Genomic DNA, 25234 nt, shown 5'->3' with positions numbered 1-25234 from the left:
AACTAAAGTAAGTTAATGAGCGCGTACTCCATAAGGAGTTCACCCTTAAAAAAAGAAAAAAGAAGAAAAAGAAATAGTTATCATTGGAGAAACTACGCCGCTAAGACAACTCATACGAAGGGGTTAATAAAAACAAGGAAGCAAAAGAAAATAAAAATTCGTAACAAAACAAAAAAATTAATTCTATCCATATTTTTCTTTTATCCGAAAGTGTTGTACGTAAATACTATTAGGTACGAGATGCTTTATCAGGGCAATTTGAATGTGAAATTCATACAATACTCAGAGATTGTGGACCACCTATTCAATAAGATTTGACCTAATTTCGAAAAAAACTGAGTAGATATTAATATGTTTTTTTTATGCTATAATAACGATTTGAATGAAATTTATAAGTTAATGTAGTGTAACCGTGATGTACTAAAAAAAATACACATTTGTTCGTTATCGCAACTAGAGTGTATGATTTTGTGCGTGTCTGCGGGATTCATAAAATAATAAATACGTAAATAAGATCATTAGGCTGAAATTTTTAAGTCGTACAGAAATTAGCTAATTATATTCAATTTTTTAAATTTAAACAAACTAAAAATTCGGTCAGAAAAAAAGTTAAATTTAACAATATACTTTAACATAAAATATTTTTCTTTCATGTGAATCATTTAAAAAATCTACATTAACGGATATCCAATGGACGGTACCCATAAACAACATTTTTCTTTTTAAGACAAATATTAAGAAGCAAAAATTAGTGTGACTTGTACCAAAATCGAGAAATACGATTATAAAAGAACGAACAAGAACGAATTAGTAAGAAAGTAACGTTTCAATTTATTATATACAGTACATCTATTAATGTTTTTTTTTTGTTTTACGCATAAAAAATTTTTCATAAAATAAGTTATACTTTAAAAAAAAAATTCTTGTAAATATTTATTTTTCCCTTAATTTTTCAGTTACTCAATTTTAACTCACGTGATTAAGGATTTATATGGATCGACTGTTTACGTAAATTTTGTGAAACTAATTAATCTTCCGTACGACTTAAAAATTTCAGCCAAATAATTTTCATTATTTTATTTACATATTTATTATTTTATGCAAACAGCAGACCCCGAGACCCGCACAAAATAAAAATTACTCTTTTGGATGTGAAATTTTTTTTTTTCATTATATACAATTCTTTAAAAAGAAGTTGATAGAAATTATTTTATATAATGATTGAATAAAGTATATTGTTAAATTTATGCAAACCTACGCCAACGGATATCCAACGGAATTATCGGAAAAAAAAACGACATAAAAATTTAGTTGGCCTCGAATACTACCCATAAACAATATTTTTCTTTATTTTTTTGATAAATAATAATAAACAAAATTAGTGACTTGTAACAAAATCGAGAAATACAACGAGTATAAAACTATACAAGAACGAACAAGAACGAATTAGAAAATAAACAAAATTTATTATATACATCTATTGATGTTTTTTTTGTTTATTCATAAAAAATTTTTTCATAAATTAAGTTATACTTTAAAAATTGAAAATTATTTTCCCTTTACTCCATTTTAATTCACGTGATTAAGAATTCAGACTGCTGTTTACGTAAATTTTGTGAAACTCACTCCGGAATTTAATAGACCTTTTTCCGTTCATCCTTTCATGTTTAAAATTGTATTTTAAATTTTATTACAGTATTATGGCTACTATTCGAGAAGAAATAACGAGAGCTGCAATCAATAGAGCATATGCATTAGTAGACTTTAATATTCAAAATAATTTAGAAAAACGACATGTATTTAGAATACAAACAGTTCTTGCTGACAAATCTCTTACAAAGGATGAAAAATCATATGCAGTAAAAATATTAAATAAAGAATTTGATTATCATAAAATTATTAATAATCAAGGAACAAAAAGAATTTGTGAAAATTGTCATGATGAATGTTTAGCTACATTATATTGTGAACATTGTATTCGAAATTATTTAAAAGAAAATTTTTCAAACTGGACATCTGGAAATAATGATATTGATAATTTAATACAACAATGTCAAATAAAAGCACTTAGACCAGATTTGATAGTAGAATGGATTCCTTATAATAATTTACAATATATTAAATACTTAACTAAAGGTGGATGTTCTGAAATTTATACTGCAGTTTGGATTGATGGACGTTATGAAGAATGGGATTTAAAAGAAAAACAATTAATAAGAGGTGGAAGTAAAAATATGGTGCTCAAAAAATTAGAAAATGTTGAAAGTGCCAATAAAAGTTGGTTTGAGGAGGTATATACAAGTAATTAAAAGTATTTTGAATTTTTTTTTAAAAAAATTTAATTGCAATTGTTTTTAATTTTTATAGGGTATATCTCATCTATACTTAAGTAGCAAAACTTCCCTTATAGTGCAATGTTGTGGTTTAACTCAAAATCCATTTAATGGAAATTATATGATTGTAATGAATCTTATGAATTTTAATCTAAGAGAATATTTGCAACAAAATCATAATGAACTTACATGGAAAGAAAGAATTCAAATTATTTATACTATTGTTGATACAGTTTGGTTTATTCATAATGAAAATGCAATTCACAGAGATTTACATTCTGGAAATATATTATTTAGTCAACTAAATCAAAGCTTTTTCGTCAGTGATCTTGGATTTTGTGGACCAGCTAATAAACCATTAGATTGCATATATGGAAATCTTTCATATATAGCACCTGAAGTTATTGTTAAAAAGAAATATACTTTTGCAGCTGATATTTATAGTATTGGCATGCTTATGTGGGAAATCTCATCTGGACAACCGCCTTTTATTAATAAACATGATTATGATCTTGCAATAAAAATAATAAATGGGATGAGACCAAAAATAATACCGGGTACTCCTTTAGAATATAAAGAATTAATGGAACAATGTTGGGATGCTAATCCTACGAAAAGACCTGATATTAGTACTCTTTCTTATAAATTTAGAGATCTTAATAGATCATATTCTCAAAATGAAAATGAACATAGTAAAATCATGAGTATTAATAACTCTCAATCAAATACAAGATTTAATGTAAATTCTAGCTCTACTAATAGTTCCTTTCTTGGGAATTTTAGTGTAAATTCTAGTAATTGGGATATTAGTAGTAGAGTTTATAATTTTGAAAATTTACCTGAACCAAAAAATGCAACAAAAGGTAAGAATTTTTTATTATACAATTTACTTTATACAATATAATATTAATTATTTACTTTATTTATTTAGAAGAACAAGATGGTAATTATTAAAATGTGCTTAACTTAATATTGTTATTTTTTACCATGTTAACTTTATTTTTATAGCTTATCATAGTATACAATTTGATTTTGATTTACAAGATGGTTTGATTATTGGTAAGATTAGCAATTAATATATTTTTTAAAAAAATTTCGATTTATAATTCTAATTTATATTCATTTATTTTTAAATAAAATAGAAGAGAAATCTAATAAAAGAAATTATTTTGATGGTAATAAATCGCTTTTAAATAATTTATCATTACAATACCGTAAATCATATAATCAAATTTCTTATTTATTATAATAATAAAACAGATGATGAAAAAGATTTAGCTTCTAACTCTAATAAAAAAAGTCAATTCAAATAATAATGAAGGTAATTATTACTGAAATTTTCATATTTTATTTTTATCATTATTAATGTAATTAATATTAAATTTTAGAAATACAATATCATGAAATTGGATACCAATATACGCAAAGAAATTATGCTACGAGTAAGATGGATCTTAACTATTTATTAAATTAGATTACTATTTATTTATTATTTTATTTAGGATTATTTTGTAATTTATGTAATTCATTTTATTTATTTATAAACTTGTATACAATATATAGAATATCAATAAATTTATAATTTGAACAAGTTTATAATATTGCTATACTATTGAAATTAATTTGATTTTTATTATAATATTGATCAAAACCAATTACTGTATATACCAATATAATGAATATACTGATATTTAGTTAACTAATGTCCAAATCTTAAATTACACGAAAATTACCAAATACTGTAACGTCAAATGCATATTGTTTTATTTACCATACGAATATTTTGTCCAAAGGATATTTTAATTAGATATAAAGCATTAGAGTATTGTAGATTATGTAATGCAAAGTATACAATTGATTAAATAAATAATAGTTTGTAAGAGTAATGCAATACTATTTACAGTTTTGTAATAATCTATATTAATTTGCAGTTAATGTTAGATTTTAGATGATATAATAGAATTTCATTATTTGCTGTTCTGATATTAACTTATTAAGTTTAGTTTATAATTCAGTTCAAATCTTAATAATTTATTAACTTCTATAGTAAAATATTTATTGAGAATATAATTATCGACAAGTAATATTTTTAGGCATTAAAATTACATTATAAATTGTAGATGTTGTAAATAGAGAAGGAGGTTCATCCTTATGTGAAATTTTTAGTAAATAAAGGGCGGGGAATAGTAGAATTCCTTGATTATTTAATTTTCCTAAAATGGCTTAGATTTTTTGATATTTAAAGAAACTAGGAGTCTAGGAGTATAACTTTTAAGATTACTGAGGTTCTTCTACTCAGAAGATTTATTTTGTTCGAATTAAGTTTAACTTTAGAAAAATTCTACTGATCCTTTATAATATTTTGATTCAAGCGAATATTGATAAATGATGTCCTTTAAATAATAACGGCCTAGATTCAAAAAATGTCTTAATTTCATAAATTTGTGTTTATTTACAATACTTAATAAATGGTTGCAAGAGAATATAAATTTATTATAGTTTCATACAATAACTTTTAAAAACATTTTCATTTTTGGCTTTATAATAATGATATTAAAATTCAGTAAGTAAAATCTAATCGTGATTGAATTAACATATATGAATTTTAAATTTTAAAAGTATATGTCGAGGTAATGAGAAAGTTTTAACTTACTTAACACTCTCCTAACATATTTATTGCGTTTAAGTATTCTTCTTCAGCTGAACTTTTACCACAATGAAGTTGGAACCGATATTGATAAGGAAAAAGCTTTTAAGTTATATAAAAAACCAGCTGTATTAGGACATAGTGTAGCTTAATATAATCTCGCACAAATGTATCAGGTATAGAAAAGCTTTTGAATTATTTAAAGAATCTTCTAAAGAATGTTTAAACGGAAGAATTATATCAACAATCTGCAGATCAAGGACATAAGATGGCTAGAATAATCTTGCCATTTTGTATAAAGAGGAGAAGGTGTTTATAAAGATCGTGACGAAGCTTCTGAATTATTTAAAGAATTATGTTTTGAAGAATACTCAAAATTATAAGGTATACTATTGGATTATTGTGATATTGATGATGATGAAAAAGCGCAAGTTAAAGGATTTTTTGATAATAAAGTTGTGAGTTTAATCAACAATTTAATTAGTGACCTGAGTGATTAAAATTTGTCATGCTGCATCTAAAGTTGATTAAATTCGATTCTGTTGAAATTGTTGATAATTATAACTTGTGAAGGGATTATTAAAAATATTAAAAATATAGAAAATTTTGTATATTAAGATATTTCAATTAATAAAATCATTTATCGCCATCACCAATAATCAGCACGTGATCATTTACAATTTTAGACGTCACTTGATTATATAAACTTTTTGCACCTACAGCTATAATGTTCGCCCATTATTATGCATTTGTGTGACAAATAGCAGATGAATTTTATTTAGAATTTATTTACATATTAATTCCGTAATTCATTATTGTTGTATATTACAGAGATAGTAATTTTGGAACGAGATAAAGATTTTTTTTTAGAAAAATCACTTAAGAGAATCGTGAGAGAAAGCAGGATATTTATTACTGTAAACGTAATTACATTTATTTCAAACTTTATAAATACTTCTGTTAATTGCATAATATATATGATTCTTTAATTCAACTATTATTTTATTTTGTTTTGTAGTGTTGTGCTATTATATTCCATATTAGGTTTTTAATCAAAAAGGATAATAATAAATTATCATTAATTCTGGTAGAAAAAATCTACCAAAAATTATAATTAATTTTGGCTATCAAAACTGAATTTATGCTAATATATTCCAATATTAGGTTTTTAACTAAATAAATAATATCTAATTCTGATAATTAATTTGGTCAAACAAATTAAAAATGTGAAAATTTAGATGTACTAATAAAACAACTAATAGAATTACTAAAATCTCAAATAATTCCTTATTAACGTATCAAAAGCCTACATTCTATTATTATTTATAACATTTGTATATCTGATATAACATTTTTTAGCATTAATTCTCCCAATAATTATTAGATATAATAAAATGTAACACTTAAAAATCTTTCAACTCCTTAAAAAAAATACAATTTAGAAAAAATAAACTGGTAACTTTGTTCCTTGAGATAAGCTCTATCAAATTACCAGTCAGATTTTTAAAAGAAGATCCATGTAATATAAGCATTGAAATTGCATGGTTTTCATACGATCGGCCCAAATTTGAAACAAAATATGTTGGCCAGAACTTATGATAAATTCGGGTCTACGAATTTATTCAATTTTCCCATTAATATATAAAACCATAGTATAAATAAATAAATGAAAACGTAAAAACTTTCGCATAAATTTAACGCTCTTCATTCAATATAATTTTATCTTGCCTAATAGTGTTCCGAAAGGGTCGAGTCAGATCGGGTTTGAGAATGTACTTGAACTCGACCCGAGTATAAAAACAAAACTCGATAAATTTTTGGACTTACATTTATGTAATTCGACCCTTGACCCGACTCGACATAATTTAACTTCCGAATAACCCGAGTCAGTAAAATTTCAAAACAAGTTCGTTTATCAGCAAGACAATAGGTCGCACAAATAAAATTTGATAAATTTTCAATATTTTATATTATTAATAATTTTGGCGTATACTTACAGCACATGTTAAAGTTATGAATATCTAGCTTTTTCATATTTTTTTTTTTTTTTTTTTTTTTTAAGGTAAAAGATCGCAATTTTATTGAATAAAGGAAGAGAACTTATACAAATTCAAAAAACGATACAACATTCAATTACATCAGAAATGCATCTCCTGTTATACCCGCTAATGCCGTTCTTCTCCATCTCCAGGCAGAAGGTACTCGACCATTATTTAATCCTTTTCACTTGAACAACTATAACCATCACCTTTATGTTATAACTTTCTAACCCCTCCAAAATTAAATAAAAAGTAATGGCTATGTCTGCTATAATTTAACGTCGTGGTACATTACAATTTTGGTAAAAATAAAATTTTACTATCTACGACAAGGAAGAAATGCCACATGCACGAAGACTAGTCTAAAATTAAAAAACAAAAAAAACAAACCCTTTTTCTGCATGGCCTTGACTCGAAATGTAAAGCTTCGTCCAAAGGTAAATTAATTCTTTTCTTCGTCCGAGTGTTTTCAATCATTTCTTCTTCTTGTAATCCACGTGACTTGGCGAATTGCTGCGACCACCGAAGACCGAAACATCTCACACCCCCCTAACAACCTCTGCATGAGCCGTCAACACATGGTTTGTCACCTCGTCCACCCGTCGAATTTTTAAGACCATGGACTCCGCCTAAGCAACCTAACATGGCCTAGCTTTTCATATTAGTTGTACTCGTTATGGATCAAAGTGGTTCAATGAATGATAAGAATAGTCTACTTCAATAATTATCATAATCATATTTAATATAAAATTTAAAATTCTAAATTTATAACTCTCATTAGATCCTTCTTTTCATATCCTAACACCCACCAATCAAGATTTCAAACACATACTGTACATGTTCGGATTGTATTGCTTTTGAGATTGAATCTTTCAAACACTATCTTTTTTGGGAACACAACCGATGTTCAGAACATAAACGTCCACTGCTTCCATGATCAAACCAGCCTTAAAACCATAAACTTTTAATGAGTTTTTACACTTTTATATGTGATGGAAATTCCTTTCTTCAAAAAGTTCTCTAATAAAAAGTTTGCTTCTTAAAAAATTTTACTTTCCAGGAGAGCTTCATTCATTTTTATAATACAATTAAAGTTAGAAATTAAAACCGAGCAAAGGAATGACCCTGACCTGACGGGTTGGATCAAACCCAGAATTTAAACACGAGTCGGGTCAAATAACCCGGGTCTGACCAACCCTTTCGGAACAGGATCTATTATTAATTAAATAAAATTAGGGTACAGTTTGGGAAACTGTTGTTGAGTCCAGCGTGGAAGATTTATTTTATTTTATTTCTAAAGAGTGGTTATCAGAGCTTATGTATTTTGAATACAAAAAACAAACAAACATAAACTACCTAAATGTTATTCATCCCGTTCGGTAACTAAATATTCGAAAAGTAAAACTACGCTACGAATTTAAAAGAAAAACAATCTCTAATCAATAGAAGACCCGTATTTTTTTTTCTACACAATGGTAGCCACCTGTAAATACTGTAATAGGTGGCTATTTAAATTGTTTTCAGTTTTGACAATAAAAAAAGAAAAGAAAAAAAAATTATGAACGAAAAAAGGGTCTTTTTAGACTCGTTACAAAATAAAAAATATCATCTGAAAGACCTAAACAGCGTGGATGACGGCCGATGACCTCAATTAATACAAGATTAACAATGCTCATAATTGGCCGCACGTGACGAGCAGCAAAATCAAAATCTCTTCGGCAAGGAGTTAACAGAAATATCTTTATAGTAATAATTTATATTATACATTATTTTGAATAAAATATAATACGAAAATAAAATAAATCACTTGATTCATACATAATTACAGCGAATATCTAAAAAATTAATTGATTAAGATCAAAAATTATAATGATAATCATAATGCTTATATACTTCATGACAATACAGTAACATTTTAATCTCTGTGTCATGTGCGTTTGCATCTAGTACTGCGTCCAACTTCTGCATAAGTAAACGGTCTTGCCAATTTTGGTGATAAATTTATTTTCACATGATATGATTTCAGAACTTCTGCGCCACATATTAGTCTTATTTGTGAGTCCGATTGTGAAACGAAAATTCGTTCTAAACCTTTTACTGATATGATCACAAAAAAAAATTTAATTCATCCATACATGGAAATTAAGGTGTATTATATTCTTATAATTTATAAAAATACTATAAAAAAAAAATGTTTCGACAAAATTGTACTAATTGGAGTCACAAGGCCAAAAGTGGATAAAAATGGACTACGCATTGGCCATAATTGCCATAATGAAGGGTCCTGTCCCCACGTGTTATCTGCTATATTTTTTATTCTTTTTTTATTGTGAGGACCGGGGAAATCGGCACACATTTACTATCGTATTAGCTCTACGCATTTCTTCAGGGCCGACACTATGTAATGCTGGTCAGCATTATCCACAAATGGAGGTGATCTACATGATTTTTGGCTCATTCTAGCAAATAACCAAGACCTGACCTTTCTGGTATAGCTCTCATGTGTTAATTGTGTTATTGTGATGATTAGTAAAAATATCAGTCTATGAAAATCTGCATGGGCTAACGTAAACAATACTTATTTTTTTATTTTCTATCTTTTGTCAAACGATAAAATTTAAATCTCATGTGACTGTTTAATATAAGTTTGGAATATTTTTTGTTAATTTACTAATTTAATGTGAATCCCGCTTTAAAGTATAATCAAATAAATTTTTTTTTAACCATGTAATTATTTTTGCTACACCAGTGTTACATAAATAAAAATATTCCGGATTTGTTATAGTATGGATTTCGGCTAATCGCTGATATACAAAAATATCTCTTAATGAAGTTTATTTAGATTAAAATGAACTATTTTCTATTTTATTTAGAAAAAAAGAAACAAATTTAGTTCCCGAATTCCTTGTCGTGTTGGTAGCTTTGTTATATTTGTTTTTTATTTAATTAACCTCTTGATTTCATTTTTTAAGAACAAGAAACGATAAATGGCTTCATTTTGACGAGAAACAATAGTGTTTAGATAATAAAAAATTGATTTTAACTTAAATAATTGAAGCAAAGAAAATATTATAATAAATTGTCAATTATAAAATTTTATTGCTATTCATTTTAATTTGATTTAATTGTTTTTTTGGATTTTCAACTCTATATATATATATATATACATATATAATATTATTATGACTTTATGATTTGTTTTAATTACATTACTCCAAGTTCCCAAATAACAAACAGGCTTAATAATAATAAACAAAAATAAGCTAGTGCATTTGTTTAAAATATATTATTACAATGGCCGCTAACCCATAAAAAAAATAAATGCATTTTATTAGCCTTTCACGGTATCACGCGCACTTGGCAATATTCTAATGAGACCTATTGTAAGTTTAGCCATGTGACATTTGCGAGGAGCGTCCTAATTAAAAGAATTTGTTGAAAAATTGTCAACATATTCGTATTGTTTATGTGTGAAACCTGTAATCTTGCACATAATTTGAAGGCATGACGTTATATTCACATTATCATGCATTGCTACGTATAAATTGCTCATAATGGTCACTATAGTTTGTTATAAATAGGGTTTTTATTCAAGAATTTTTTGAGCATTCAAATAATGTCTTCGCAAAATATAGGCATCGAATATTCAAAATATTATTTAAAACATTTAAAAAATAAATTAAAAAATTGGACCAGCGGAAATGAAAAAATTGATAATTTTATTCGAGAAAGGCAATTAAAAGTTGTAGACCATGATTTCATAGTATTTGAATGGATACCATACAGTCAGTTTAGTGAAATTAAAGAAATCAGCAAAAGTAGTTCTATGACAGTATATTCAGCAATATGGGGAGATGGTCCATTACACAAGAGTAAACGGGATAAACATTATACTAGAATTTCAAATAAAAAAGTTGCTTTAGAATGTTTACATAATTCACAAAATCCTATCGACTCCCTAATAAATAAGGTACAATATATTTTGCAATTATTTCTAATTTTTTTTAATATATATAATACATTTATCTTTTTTGTTTATGTTTAGTCTAAAAAATATAAATATTCAACAAAATTTGGGCCATTTCTTAAATTGTATGGTATATCTCAAAATCCAGATACAAATGATTATATTTTGGTTCAAAATAATTCTTTAACCCTCGTAAATTGGATAAGTGGAAATGAAAAAATTGATGATTTCATTAAAGAAAGGCAATTTAAAGGAAACACCCGTAATGATGTAGTATTTGAATGGATACCATACACTCAGTTTAATGAAATCAAAGAAACAAGCAAAATTGATTCTATAACAACATATTCAGCAATATGGAGGAATGGACCATTATATAGTAAGGAGTATAAAAAAAATAAAAATTATAAAAGAATTTCAAATAAAGCAGTTGCTTTAAAATGTTTGCATAACTCACAAAATCCCATTGACTTCCTAATAAATAAGGTAAAATTTTATTTCTGCAATTATTTTTAATTTCATTTTTAATATAATACATTTAACTCATTTGTTTATAATTAGGCTAAAAAATATTCAACAGAATATGCATCAATTTATGTATTGTATGGTATATCTCAAAATCCAGATACAAATGATTACATTTTGGTTCAAAATTGGTTTATCCGGACAAGTGGAAATGAAAAAATTGATGATTTCATTAAAGGAATGCAATCAAGAACTAAATATAATAAAACATTATTTGAATGGATACCATACAGTCAGTTTAATGAAATTAAAGAAATGGGCAAAGATGATTCTATAACAATATACTCAGCAATATGGAAAGATGGTCCATTACACTACAAGAATATTATGAAGGAAAATTATACTAGAGATTCAAATAAAAATGTTACTTTGAAATGTTTACATAGTAACTTGCAAGATCCTATTGAATTTTTGATGAATGAGGTATAAATTTTAATTAATATAGCGCTTTAAATTAAATATACTCATTTCTTTTATTGTACCTTAGGTCAAAAAATATTCAAGTACAATATTTGGAGAAAGGGGTCATATAATTTATGGGATATCTCAAAATCTAGATACAAATGATTATATTTTGGTTCAAAATTATTTTACATGGACAAGTGGAAATGAAAAAATTGATGATTTTATTCAAAGTATGCAATTAAAAACTGAATATAATGATAGTATACTATTTGAATGGATACCATGCAGTCAATTTAGCGAAATTAAAGAAATGAGCAGAGGTGATTCTATAACAACATATTCAGCAATATGGAGGAATGGTCCATTCTATAAGGAGTCTAAAAAGAGTAAAAATTATAAAAGAATTTCAAGTAAAGTAGTTGCTTTAAAATGTTTACATAACTCACAAAATCCCATTGACTTCCTAATAAATAAGGTAAAATATTTATGCAAATATTTTTAATTTCATTTTTAATATAATACACTTATCTCTTTTTCTTATGTTTAGGCTGAAAAATATCTAGCTAATAATAATGAAGTTTTTGTTTTGTATGGTATATCTCAAAATCCAGATACAAGTGATTATATTTTGGTCCAAAATAAATCTATAAATATAAGTGGAAATGAAAAACTTGATGATTTTATTCAAGAAATATTCCATAGTTCTTGTAATACAATAATTGAATGTATACCATACAGTCAGTTTAATGAAATTAAGGAAATGAGCAAAAATGGTTCTATGACAATGTATTCAGCAATATGGAAGGATGGTCCATTATACAAGGATATTAAGTGGAGCGAAAATAATACAAGAGATACAAATAAAAAAGTTGCTCTAAAATGTTTACATAACTTACAAGATCCTATTGAATTTTTGATAAATGAGGTATAAAATTTAATTAATAAGAGCTTTTTAATGAAATATACTTATTTCTTTTATTTTACCTTAGGTCAAAAAATACTCATGTACAATATTTAGAGAATTAGGTCTCAGAATTTATGGGATATCTCAAAATCCAGATACAAGTGATTATATTTTGGTCCAAAATAAATCTATAAATATAAGTGGAAATGAAAAACTTGATGATTTTATTCAAGAAATATTCCATAGTTCTTGTAATACAATAATTGAATGTATACCATACAGTCAGTTTAATGAAATTAAGGAAATGAGCAAAAATGGTTCTATGACAATGTATTCAGCAATATGGAAGGATGGTCCATTATACAAGGATATTAAGTGGAGCGAAAATAATACAAGAGATACAAATAAAAAAGTTGCTCTAAAATGTTTACATAACTTACAAGATCCTATTGAATTTTTGATAAATGAGGTATAAAATTTAATTAATAAGAGCTTTTTAATGAAATATACTTATTTCTTTTATTTTACCTTAGGTCAAAAAATACTCATGTACAATATTTAGAGAATTAGGTCTCAGAATTTATGGGATATCTCAAAATCTAAATACAAATGATTACATTTTGGTTCAAAATTGGTTTATCTGGACAAGTGGAAATGAAAAAATTGATGATTTCATTCAAAGAATGCGATTAAAAACTAAATATAATAATATATTATTTGAATGGATACCATATAATCAATTTAATGAAATTAAGGAAATGGGCAAAGATGATTCTATAACAATATACTCAGCAATATGGAGAGATGGTCCATTACACAAGGAGAATGATAAGTGGAGTGCAAATTATACAAGAGATTCAAATAAAAAAGTTGTTTTAAAATGTTTACATAACTTACAAGGTTCTATTGAATTTTTAATAAATGAGGTATAATATATTTACAGTTATTCTATTTTTTTTTTAATACAATATATTTATATCTTTTTTTTATATTAGGCTAAAAAATATTTGACGAAAAATGAAGAATTTCTTGTATTATATGGAATATCTCAACATCCAGACACAAATGATTACATTTTAGTTATTAACTGGACAAGCGGTAATGAAAAACTTGATAATTTCATTAAAAAAAGGAAATTATATAATGATATATTATTTGAATGGATACCATACAGTCAATTACATGAAATTAAAGAGATGGGCAAAGATGATTCTATAGCAATATACTCAGCAATATGGAGAGATGGTCCATTACACTACAAGAATAGTATGAAGGAAAATTATACAAGAGATTCAAATAAAAAAGTTGCTTTAAAATGTTTACACAACCTGCAAGATCCTATTGAATTTTTAATGAATGAGGTATAGATTTTAATTATTAATATAGTGCTTTTTAATGAAATATATTCATTTATTTTATTATACCTTACTTAGGTCAAAATATATTCAAGCACAATATTTGGAGAAAGGGGTCTTATGATTTATGGGATATCTCTAAATCTAGATACAAATGATTACATTTTGGTTCAAAATTATTTTACATGGGCAAGTGGAAATGAAAAAATTGATGACTTCATTCGAAGTATGCAATTAAAAACTAAATATAATGATAGTATACTATTTGAATGGATACCATACAGTCAGTTTAGCGAAATTAAAGAAATGAGTAGAGGTGATTCTACAACAGCATATTCAGCGATATGGAGGGATGGTCCGTTATACATAGAGGATAAACAGAGTAAAAATTGTACAAGAATTTCAAATAAAGTAGTTGTTTTAGAATGTTTACATAATTCACAGAATCCCATTGAATTCCTCGTAAATAAGGTACAATATTTCCGCAGTTATTTTTAATTTTTTTTTAATATAATAACTTTAATCCCTTTTGCTTATGTTTAGGCTGAAAAATATCTAGATAATAACAACGAAGTTCTTGTTTTGTATGGAATATCCCAACATCCAAATACAAATGATTATATTTTGGTTCAAAATAATTTTTTAAGTCTCACAAATCAAATAAGTGGAAATAAAAAAATTGATGATTTTATTGAGAAAAGGCAATTAAAAGTTGAAACCAATAATGATGTAGTATTTGAATGGATACCATACATTCAGTTTAATGAACTTAAAGAAATGGGCAAAAGTGGATCTATAACAATATATTCAGCAATATGGAGAGATGGTCCATTACACAAGGAGAATGACAAGTGGAGTGCAAATTATACAAGAGATTCAAATAAAAAAGTTACTTTGAAATGTTTACATAATTTGCAAGATCCTATTGAATTTATAATAAATGAGGTATAGAATTTAATTAATAAGAGCTTTTCAATAAAATATACTAATCTCTTTTATTGTATCTTAGGTCGAAAAATATCCAAGCAAAATGTTTGATAAAAGGTGTCTTAAGATTTATGGGATATCTCAAAATCCAGATACATATGATTACATTTTGGTTCAAAATAGTTTTATCTGGACAAGTAGAAATAAAAAAATTGATAATTTCATTCAAGAAATGCAATTAAAAACTAAATATAATGATATAATATTTGAATGGATACCATACAATCAGTTTAATGAAATTAAAGAAATTAGCAAAAGTGGTTCTATAACATTATATTCAGCAATATGGAGAGATGGTCCATTATATAAGAATAAACGGAGTAAAATTCATATGAGAATTTCAAATAATGTAGTTGCTTTAAAATGTTTACATAACTCACAAAATACAATTGACTTCTTAATAAATAAGGTATATTATTTCTACTGTTATTTTTTAATTTCTTTTAATATTGTAACACATGTTTCTATTTAGGCTAAAAAATATTTAACAAAACAAGGGTCATTTCCTGTATTGTATGGAATATCTCAAAATACAGATACAAATGATTACATTTTAGTTCAGGCTAATTTTTTAAATTTCACAAATTGGATAAGTGGAAATAAAGAATTTGATAACTATGTACACGATATACTCTATAATTCTTATGAAACATTATTTGAATGGATACCATATAATCAATTTGATGAAATTAAAGAAATGAGCAAAAATGGCTCTATAGAAATATACTCAGCAATATGGAAAGATGGTCCATTATACAAGAAAGATTATAATAAAAAAGTTGCTTTAAAATGTTTACATAACTTGCATTATTCTATTGAATTTGTAATAAATGAGGTATAAAATTTAATTAGTAAGTAGTACTTTTTAATGAGGTATACTGACTCATCTCTTTTATTATGCCTTAGGTTAAAAAATATTCAAACAAAATATTTGGAAAAAGTTGTCTTATTAAGATTTATGGGATATCTCAAAATCCACATACAGATGATTATATTTTAGTTCAAAATAACTCTTCAACATTCGTAAATTGGATAAGTGGAAATAAGGAAATTGATGATTTTATTCAAGAAATGCTCCATAATTCTTATGATACAATATTTGAATGGATACCATACAGTCAGTTTAATGAAATTAAAGAAATGAACAAAAATGGTTCTATAACAATATATTCAGCAATATGGAGAAATGGTCCATTGAGTAAAAATTATACAAGAGATTCAAATAAAAAAGTTACTTTAAAATGTTTACATAACTTGCAAGTTCTTATTGAATTTGTAATAAATGAGGTATAAAATTTAATTAATATAATACTTCTTTAATGAAATATACTCATCTCTTTTGTTGTACCTTAGGTCAAAAGATATTCAAATTCAAGTATAATATTTGGTAAAAGGGTTCATAAGTTTTATGGAATATCTCAAAATCCAGATACAAACGATTACATTTTGGTTCGAAATTATTTGATTTGGACAAGTGGAAATGAAAAAATTGATGATTTCATTCAAGAAATGCAATTAAAAACTGAACATGATAATATAGTATTAGAATGGATACCATACAGTCAATTTAATGAAATTAATGAAATGAACAAAAATGGCTCTATAACATTATATTCAGCAATATGGAGAGGTGGTCCATTACACTACAAGAATGGTATACGGGAGGAAAATTATACAAGAGATTCAAATAAAAGTGTTCTCTTAAAATGCTTACATAATTCACAAAATTCCGTAGAATTTGTAATAAATGAGGTATAAAACATTTACAAATATTGCAAGCAATTCTATCTTTTAACATACATATTTATCTTTTTTTGTTTATATTTAGGCTAAAAAATATTCAACAGAGATAAGATCATTTCTTGTATTGTATGGAATATCTCAAAAACCAGATACAAATGATTATATTTTAGTTCAAAATGATTCTTTAATATTCACAGATTTTGCAAGTAAAGACGATAAAATTGATGATTTTGTTCATAAAATGCAATTAAAAGCAAATAATCATAATGACATAGTATTTGAATGGATACCATACGGTCAATTTTGTGACATTAATGAAGTTGGAAGTGGTGGTTTTGCTGAAGTATATTCAGCAATATGGATGGATGGTCCATTATATAATAAAGTTCAAAATGGATATTATATAAGAGAGCCAGTTAAATCAGTTGCTTTAAAATGTTTAAACAACTCACAAAATCTTATTACTGAATTTCTAAATGAGGTATATATTTCTTTGAATTTTTATTAAACGATTTTAATTTAGTAAAAAATTTGTATTACTAAAAAATAATGAATTTTTTATAGGTTGATGCATATTCAACTAAATTAAATTATAGTAATATTCTAACAGTATATGGAATATCCAAAGATATTAATACAGATCGTTATATTATTGTTCTTCAATATGCAGGAGGTGGAAATTTTGGCAAATGGTTAAGTTTTAATAAAAATTATGAATGTTTTGATTGGAAAAAGAAACTACAAAAGGTGTGCAGTATTACCAAGGGTCTTAAAGAAATTCATGACAATCAGATGGTTCATCATGATTTTCATACGGGAAACATACTATTTACTAATCCTTCTATTGGAGCAGATGTTTATATTTCAGATATGGGATTATGTAAAAAAGTTGATAATGAAGAAAAAACAAATATTTATGGAGTTTTGCCTTATATGGCTCCTGAAGTACTAAGAGGAAATCCATATACTCAAGCAGCAGATATTTATAGTATGGGTATGATTATGTATTTTGTAGCAACTGGCAAACAACCTTTTTCCAATTGTGCGCATGATGAACTTTTAACACTAGATATCTGTGACGGAGTTAGACCTGATATAAATGAACAAGAAGCACCAAAAAGTTATATAGACTTAATGAAAAGATGTTGGAATCCAAATCCAAATAACAGACCTAATGTAACTGGATTATTTGAATCACTTTTGTTAATTTCAACTACTAAGTATTCATATGAAGTAGAAATAGCAGAAAATTATAGAATTTCGCACTTAAAGAAAGGTAGAAAAGTAGATATTTATAAATATCAATTACTTTCTGATCTTACAAAAGACCTCAATTCTGAATATTCATCTAAAATACTTACTGATGTTACAAAAGACCACAATTATTCTGAATGTTTAGATTGTGCAATCTAAGAATTAATTACTTGATTTGATATTTTAAATATTATGATTACTTTATAGGAAATTTGCAATGAGATATATAATATTTACATCCAATATTATGCTTAGTTGTAAGTTTTTTATTTTACAATTAGGGTGGAATCAAATTGGTACATTCATTAATATTTTTTCAGTAAATTTGTGATTTATAGTCAATTTAGTGTCTCGATTCGGATAGAAATTGTTATCCGGATAAATTAAAAAAATTATCCAGTATCCGGATTAACCGGTTCAGATATAAATCCGGATAAGATTATATATAAAAAATTTTTTGTCGATTGACCTTAGAGTAGTATTGACTTAATTAAATTTTTACATAATATTTGTAATTAAATTAGTGATATTTTATTAATTTTAAATTAAATAAAATTTAATTTCGGCCAGCGCTATGAATTTATGCCAATTTTTTGAAAATTTGAGAAACGTAAATTTGACAAAAAGTACATTACTATAAATATAAAACACATTAAGAATATGATAAAACTAATTAGTTTTGTTATATTTATAATATACAATTTTGTAACTTAAAATTAATCAATTCAATCTTTTAAAAAAAAAAAATTTTTATCAATTTCGCAAAATTAAGGCCAGCATTACAGACGGCCCAAATTACTGCCGATCATTGAATATTTCTAATATCATAGTAATTTTAGCAAGATGGGTAATAAAATTTTTTTATCTGGATAACGGGTCAAACCGGATATTTTCTATCCGGATAATTATTTTTTTTTTTCGGATATCCGGATACCGCGGTTTTTATCCGTTCACGGATCGGTCAATTTCGTATTGTTCCTTGGTTTTTTTTTGTTAACGGTATTTATGAAAAAAACTTTTCTTCTTGACGAAAATTAAGTTAATCTTTATGTATGGTTGCAAGTTTAATAATGAAAACATGTACATTATACCTTTTAGTTATTATCAGTATATGTAATTTTTATTAAGAAATGTATTTATTTATTGATTTTTTATAATAAAAATTTTGAATGAGCTTTATTAAGAAATAATTTATTCATCGCATGTGCTACCCTTTTGCCACCTGTGTCACACCCCTTTTTAGAAATTTTCTTTGTTTTAAAAGGTCAATGTCACATAATTTTGTCCAGCATTACGAAATTTTTCCCAAGAGGCGATGTATCGCTATTGGGCATTTGCTCTAAAAATAAAATCAATATTTTTTAATAATAATAACTGATATAAAAAACTTTTTTATTACAAGAAATATATTTTAATGCAATTATTTGCTTATATTTTAATTTTATCGGATGAAACCATATGCAGATCAAAAAAATCTGTCAAACTTTATCATGGGAAATCCCAATAACTGATAATTAATATTACGTAATAACTAATTTTATTAAACCAGAAATTTTATCGTGTTGATTTACCCTGTACACATTATAAAATTAAAATTAATGTTTTGTTTAAAATTTATTAATATTATAAAAATAAAATTTTAGCCTCTTGACATTAATAGTTATAACCCATTATTTTTGAAACACATTGAGGTTAAATCAAATATTTGGTTTTAAACGATAATCGGTTTTAAACCGGTTTTATCGTAAATTGCTATGGCATTAATTACGTAAATATTTATTCATTGATTTAAATTAAACAACTCGTACGATTGATTCATTATAAACATGACAAACAAAAAAAAAATTTATAAATATAAATCATTTTTTTCTACATTTCTTTCACGAGAAATTATTGTAAAAAAAACCATGGGTGAATTTCTTTCAGAGCCAATTGAAGATAAAAACACTACTGAAGGTATCTGTCAATAACATGGCTTAATATATGTTACTTCAACAATGTAAAGTTGGCGAAAAAATATGAAAGATATGCATACTGTTGAGTGTAATATTCCTGAATTTCCTAATTATAGTTTTTTGGACTTTATGATGGACATCAAGGAAAATATACTTCTGAATATATCAGTAAAAACTTGCATCTTAATATTTTCAAAAAAATTAACGAAATTGGTGAAGAAAATATTGAAGAAGCTATAAAGGATGCTTTTATGCAAACAGATAATGTTTGGAAAGATGAGAGTTCAAATTTGTGCCTGATAAAAATGACCCTTTCAAGTACGATGATGGTAGTACTGCAGTAGCAACTGTGATAACTTCAAATAAAATTTGTCTATGTTGGAAATGCTAGAGATTCACGTGCTGTTATGAGCGTTGGCGGTTTAGCAATACCCTTATCTGTTGATCATAAACCTAACCTTGATAGAGAATCTCAAAGAAAGATAGAAGATACGAAGATTATAATGTATCCCGTGCTTTTGGTGACTTTAAAGCGTGTAAGAATAATCCTGGTAAAGGACCAAAAGAACAAGTCTTTATTGCTTACCCTGATGTTTATGTCCCATAAAGTTGATACAGATACTGATTTCTTAGTCTTAGCATGTGATAGAATCTGGGATCGGATGTCATCTTCAATTTCATCAATAAGGAAATTAAAATAAATAAAGATCTGAGTAAAGCTTATGAAAATTTAATGAATAAGTGTTTACATGAACTTGATAGCAGTGATAATATGATAAGCTTTTTACATGGTTTGGAGAAGGAAAAATGGATGGAAAGAATTAGTTCTAGATGTGTAGAAGAAAATTACTTAACATTAGACCAGTTAATAACTAGGATTAACTATGCTGTATAATAAATAAAATTAAATTATAAATTATCATAATAATCTTTTTTAAAAAAGATACTTGAAAGATAAGCATCACATAGAAAAAAATATTTTTTTTAGCTAACGTTCATATGAATGTCGGATCAAGATTCCGCAAATAAGAATAAAACTTTAACTGTATAAATAGTATGCTACAAAAGTAAATTAGCTTTCGAATTTTTCATTTTACGAAACAAAATAAATAACGATAACTCTCACGAATAAAATTTCACTCAAATTACCATATTGTAAAAAAAATACACCTTGCATTTTGCGCGAGTGTGTAAAAATCAAAAACTCAAAACTGAATACATTTTGTTCAGTAATAAAAAAATTTTCAAGATTTGATTAAATGAAATTTTGCGTTTTACTGTATTATACCGATTTTCTTTTCCATCGTTTAAATATTTCCAAGGATTTTTCCATAGAATTAGAACAATAATTTCACACCAAATTTTATTAGCTGTTAGGCATAAATAAAGTGTATTTTTATCATTTTGTAATTGTTCAAATATCAAATAAAGGATATCTTTATTTAATTTTTGTTAATATTTCATTAAGTAAAGAGGAAAAGGTAAATTTGTAAAGTTGATTGGTACATAATATATTTAAATAGTCGATCAAATGAAATTACGTGCCTTATTACATAATTACATAATTATTGTGTCATCCCTAATATTTTATATCCATGATATATTCACAAAAAAAAAACATTGTAATAAATTGAACAGAATTCAAAAAAAAGAGAAATTATTCGAATGCGATACGATAGATACAATATCTACCTAATTATTTATTAAAAAGAGTGGCATAGTAATTATTTATTATATTATATTTTAATTCCAAATCAAAATATAGTTTAACCTGTCTGTAATTTTCAGGATCACGAACCTTATTCTAACGATTTTGATGATTTAAAGTTTAAGTGCTGTACGCGGAGTTCTCTATATTTAGTATAAAAATAAGCCTCGATTCGTTGCAATAATAATATTAATAATAATAATAAATCAAATATTTATACGTGTACAACCCTCATATACGCATATTTGACTTTTGACTTTTGACCGATTATAATATATAAGTTTTTCGGTAAATTGATATTTTAATACGGTATATCGTTATTTTGTGGAAAAAAAAAATGATTTAGGCAAAAAAATTTTATTCGAATATATCGTAAAAATTCCATGATACATTCACGGAAAAAACATGAAACGATAAAACACGGATCAGCATTTTTTTATAGGATATATCATTAATGAGTGATATTTTTCGGAGGTTCCAATAATAGTAACTCCGGAAAAACAAGCGTTTTTAAGCTTTAATTAACTTTTCTTTAGTCTTCTTAACATTTGTCTATAACATAATTATTCATTTTCTTTTCATATAAATAACTTTCCTTATAATGCGATTCGAAAATCCGTCCATCCTGATAATTCTTGTATCCGAATCGAACCTAGATAACTAATAATTTGGATAATTTTCTGGATGCATCATCCGTCACAGATAAATCCGGATTAATCGTATATAGTAGAAATGATGCTCATAATTCCAGTTTAAAAAAAGTGCGTCCTTATCCTAGACCCCTGGTTCAGGACTCTTATTCTAGACCCTCGGTCCTCGGAGTCCAGGCTTCTTATCCTAGACCTTCTTAATAAATATGATTGGTTTAATCAGCCACTGAAAATTATTCACGATATTCCATATTCACATGTAACATTTATCTTAAAAATTTTCAAGATCTTTCACACCACGCACATAACATTTTTATCGCGTAACATCTATATTAATTCTTAAATTAATTTTTTTATTGTATATACATTTCACAATGAAATATAAAGTATGAAACATTTATTTTGGAATTTTTATGACAAAAAAAAATGATGTAAAAAATAAATTAAACCAAGCTATTAGAAATATTTATCAAGTATTTAACAACTGGTTAAAGAATTATTTATTATATTTACATTTATTCTTTCGAAAAGAGATTCACAAAATTTTCATTGAAATTTTATTAATATAAATTGAATATTCAAGCAATTTATTTTTCAACTTACCAATCAAAACCAATTTAATCAAAAAAATATGTACATGTTAGTAAAATCATAAACTTTAGTTGAAAGAAATCTCAAACAATATATAATAGATTTAATTTAAAACTCAAAGAAACCAGAATAAACTTACCTATTACAAGTGTTAAATATTTTTGATAAAGTTTTTTTTTATTGTTCTCATATACATTATTATGAAATTAATGGTATTAAAAAATATTTAATATAAAAAAAAAGAAAAATAATTTATGTGAAAAAGAAGAGCATAAAAGAGAACAGATCAAATGAAAAAGTAGTGTAAGATTATTTCGTGTGAAATACCAATCTACCGATGTTAACTATTTGGAAAAAAATTTTGCCGATATTTCACGTGACTTAAGATTCTATGATTTTCCGGCATATTGGAAAGATGACGAAATCTATGAAAAACAAGTGGGTTACGCAGAACATCTAACAGTCAAACGCAATTACAAATATAAGACTGTTCAGACCAGAATCCGTCTAACAAGTGATATGGAAGTAATTTTCATAAAAGGTGGATCCAATATAACAATTTCGAGAAATGAACGTTTATATTTTTTTAGGATGTTTGACGCAAAGATTTCTTCAAGTGACATAAAGAAAAGATAGTATAGTTATCAAGCGGTTACGAAGCTGAACGATCAAGAAAACAAAAGAAGAATATACAATTATTAAAGACTACATAAGAAAATACGGAGGCCACTTCGCTAAAATCATTAAAATTAACAAAATGAAATATATTTTAATGTATTTAATAATAATGAACAAGAATTATTCAAGATCACTTATGATTCAACAATGAACGAAGTTTTAGATAATTGGCTGCAGATAAAAGACCAAAACGAACTTATAAAAAAAAATGGAAGTTTCAAGAAGATGAGATACCGAAAGACACAGCACACAACAACAACGCACATCCTTCATCGGAGGATGAACGATTCGTAGAAGCGTTAATGAATAACGAGTCCTGCTGTTTCAACGATTCCAAGAAGTAAAGAAGTGATTTAAAAATATAATCAATTAAACTCTGAATTTAGTAATTAGTGTAATTAGTGGAAAAATAATAAAGATAAGGCAAAAGAAAAAGTTGTGGATTCTGAAAGTGAAAATTGAACAAAAACAAAAAGCACGTAGTGACAATTCAGGGAAGAAGGGACGACTCTGATAGCAAATAAAAGTTCAATTGAGTAAACAAAATTGAAAGTAAGGTCATCAATTTAGTCAAGTGAAGAACTTTTGGCTAGTATTCGAATACGTTCCGTTAGACGGAAATTAATTGGACTTTATTTTTTCAATGTATTACTTTTTAATATTCACAATGTATTTTGATAGTTTAATTGTTTTAATTCTAAGAGAATTTTATTTTGTATTGTCTTTACGTTGTTTAGAAATAGTTAAAATACAAACACAGATGAAAATATTAAAAATCAAAGAAATTATAATAATATAACGATAAATAGTTAGTTTAAGATTAGTAACTGGATGAACAATAATTCAGAATTTACAATTACTGTAGAATTCAAGTTTTATTGCTTAGTTATGCTTTTTTTGATAGACTGGTATGGTTAGTTATAGGGTTATTGGAATTTTTTGATACCTCTAAGTATTTTATTGTTATTAATAATAAAATGCGTTGATTACTTAGAATTGTTGCATTTTCAATTTTATCGGATCTTTTCATTTTGTAATATTTTATGAATTAGTTTTTTAAATAAACCGATATTAAAATTCATAACTTTTCAGCTATTATTGCAGGTTCTCCTGAGATGAGATTTGGAATTCAACATTCAAAATTTTTTTTTGTAAATTTGCCATAAAATATGTTTGAGATAAAAAAAAATCAACAACTTATTGCGTTACATAATTTGTTAGAGAAGAAAATAAATAAGAATTCAACATTAACTTCAACTTATTATTTCACTTCTTTCACGAGGTAAATAATAACCATATTTTTATGTTTCTAATTGATTATTTCAAATTTGACACAGTAAATACGTCATTTTATTTAAAATTAAGTCATAAAAATACCTCTTATTATAATCTGAAAAAAGAAATGTTTTATAAATAAATCCTACATCGGAGTAGATGTTCATAGACTCCGCAAAATATGCAGTTGATCTAAATAAAGAAAGGTACTGTACTAT

At 25.8% G+C, this 25234-nt stretch overlaps 3 protein-coding genes across 3 annotated transcripts; all 3 read left to right on the top strand.

Annotated features, from left to right (window-relative positions):
* Positions 1-2916: 2916 nt before the first annotated feature.
* On the top strand, positions 2917-3646 carry OCT59_011877 (uncharacterized protein; the record flags this gene model as incomplete). Its single annotated transcript, XM_066134083.1, has 5 exons — positions 2917-3196; positions 3265-3276; positions 3342-3392; positions 3476-3508; positions 3594-3646. 5 exons carry the CDS (start codon positions 2917-2919, stop codon positions 3644-3646), a joined length of 429 nt encoding a protein of 142 aa, XP_065989382.1.
* A 7199-nt stretch (positions 3647-10845) lies between these two features.
* OCT59_011876 (uncharacterized protein) lies at positions 10846-18318 on the top strand (the record flags this gene model as incomplete). Its single annotated transcript, XM_066134082.1, has 19 exons — positions 10846-10989; positions 11065-11178; positions 11548-11934; positions 11999-12391; positions 12464-12841; positions 12906-13289; positions 13354-13746; positions 13816-14181; positions 14254-14646; positions 14719-15120; positions 15185-15299; positions 15444-15571; positions 15635-15997; positions 16069-16449; positions 16516-16549; positions 16781-16914; positions 16991-17386; positions 17470-17899; positions 17975-18318. 19 exons carry the CDS (start codon positions 10846-10848, stop codon positions 18316-18318), a joined length of 5679 nt encoding a protein of 1892 aa, XP_065989381.1.
* Positions 18319-20066: 1748 nt separating this feature from the next.
* OCT59_011875 (uncharacterized protein) lies at positions 20067-20721 on the top strand (the record flags this gene model as incomplete). The annotated part of the gene is made up of 3 exons (XM_066134081.1): positions 20067-20115; positions 20259-20443; positions 20581-20721. The coding sequence occupies 3 exons, from the start codon at positions 20067-20069 to the stop codon at positions 20719-20721; spliced, it is 375 nt and encodes a 124-aa protein (XP_065989380.1).
* Positions 20722-25234: the final 4513 nt, after the last annotated feature.

Source organism: Rhizophagus irregularis, chromosome 2 (genome assembly GCF_026210795.1).
Source record: "Rhizophagus irregularis chromosome 2, complete sequence".
In the NCBI taxonomy this organism is placed as follows: domain Eukaryota; kingdom Fungi; phylum Glomeromycota; class Glomeromycetes; order Glomerales; family Glomeraceae; genus Rhizophagus; species Rhizophagus irregularis.
Note: the sequence above shows the minus strand (reverse complement) of the source record. Positions and strands in the feature narration are given on the sequence as shown.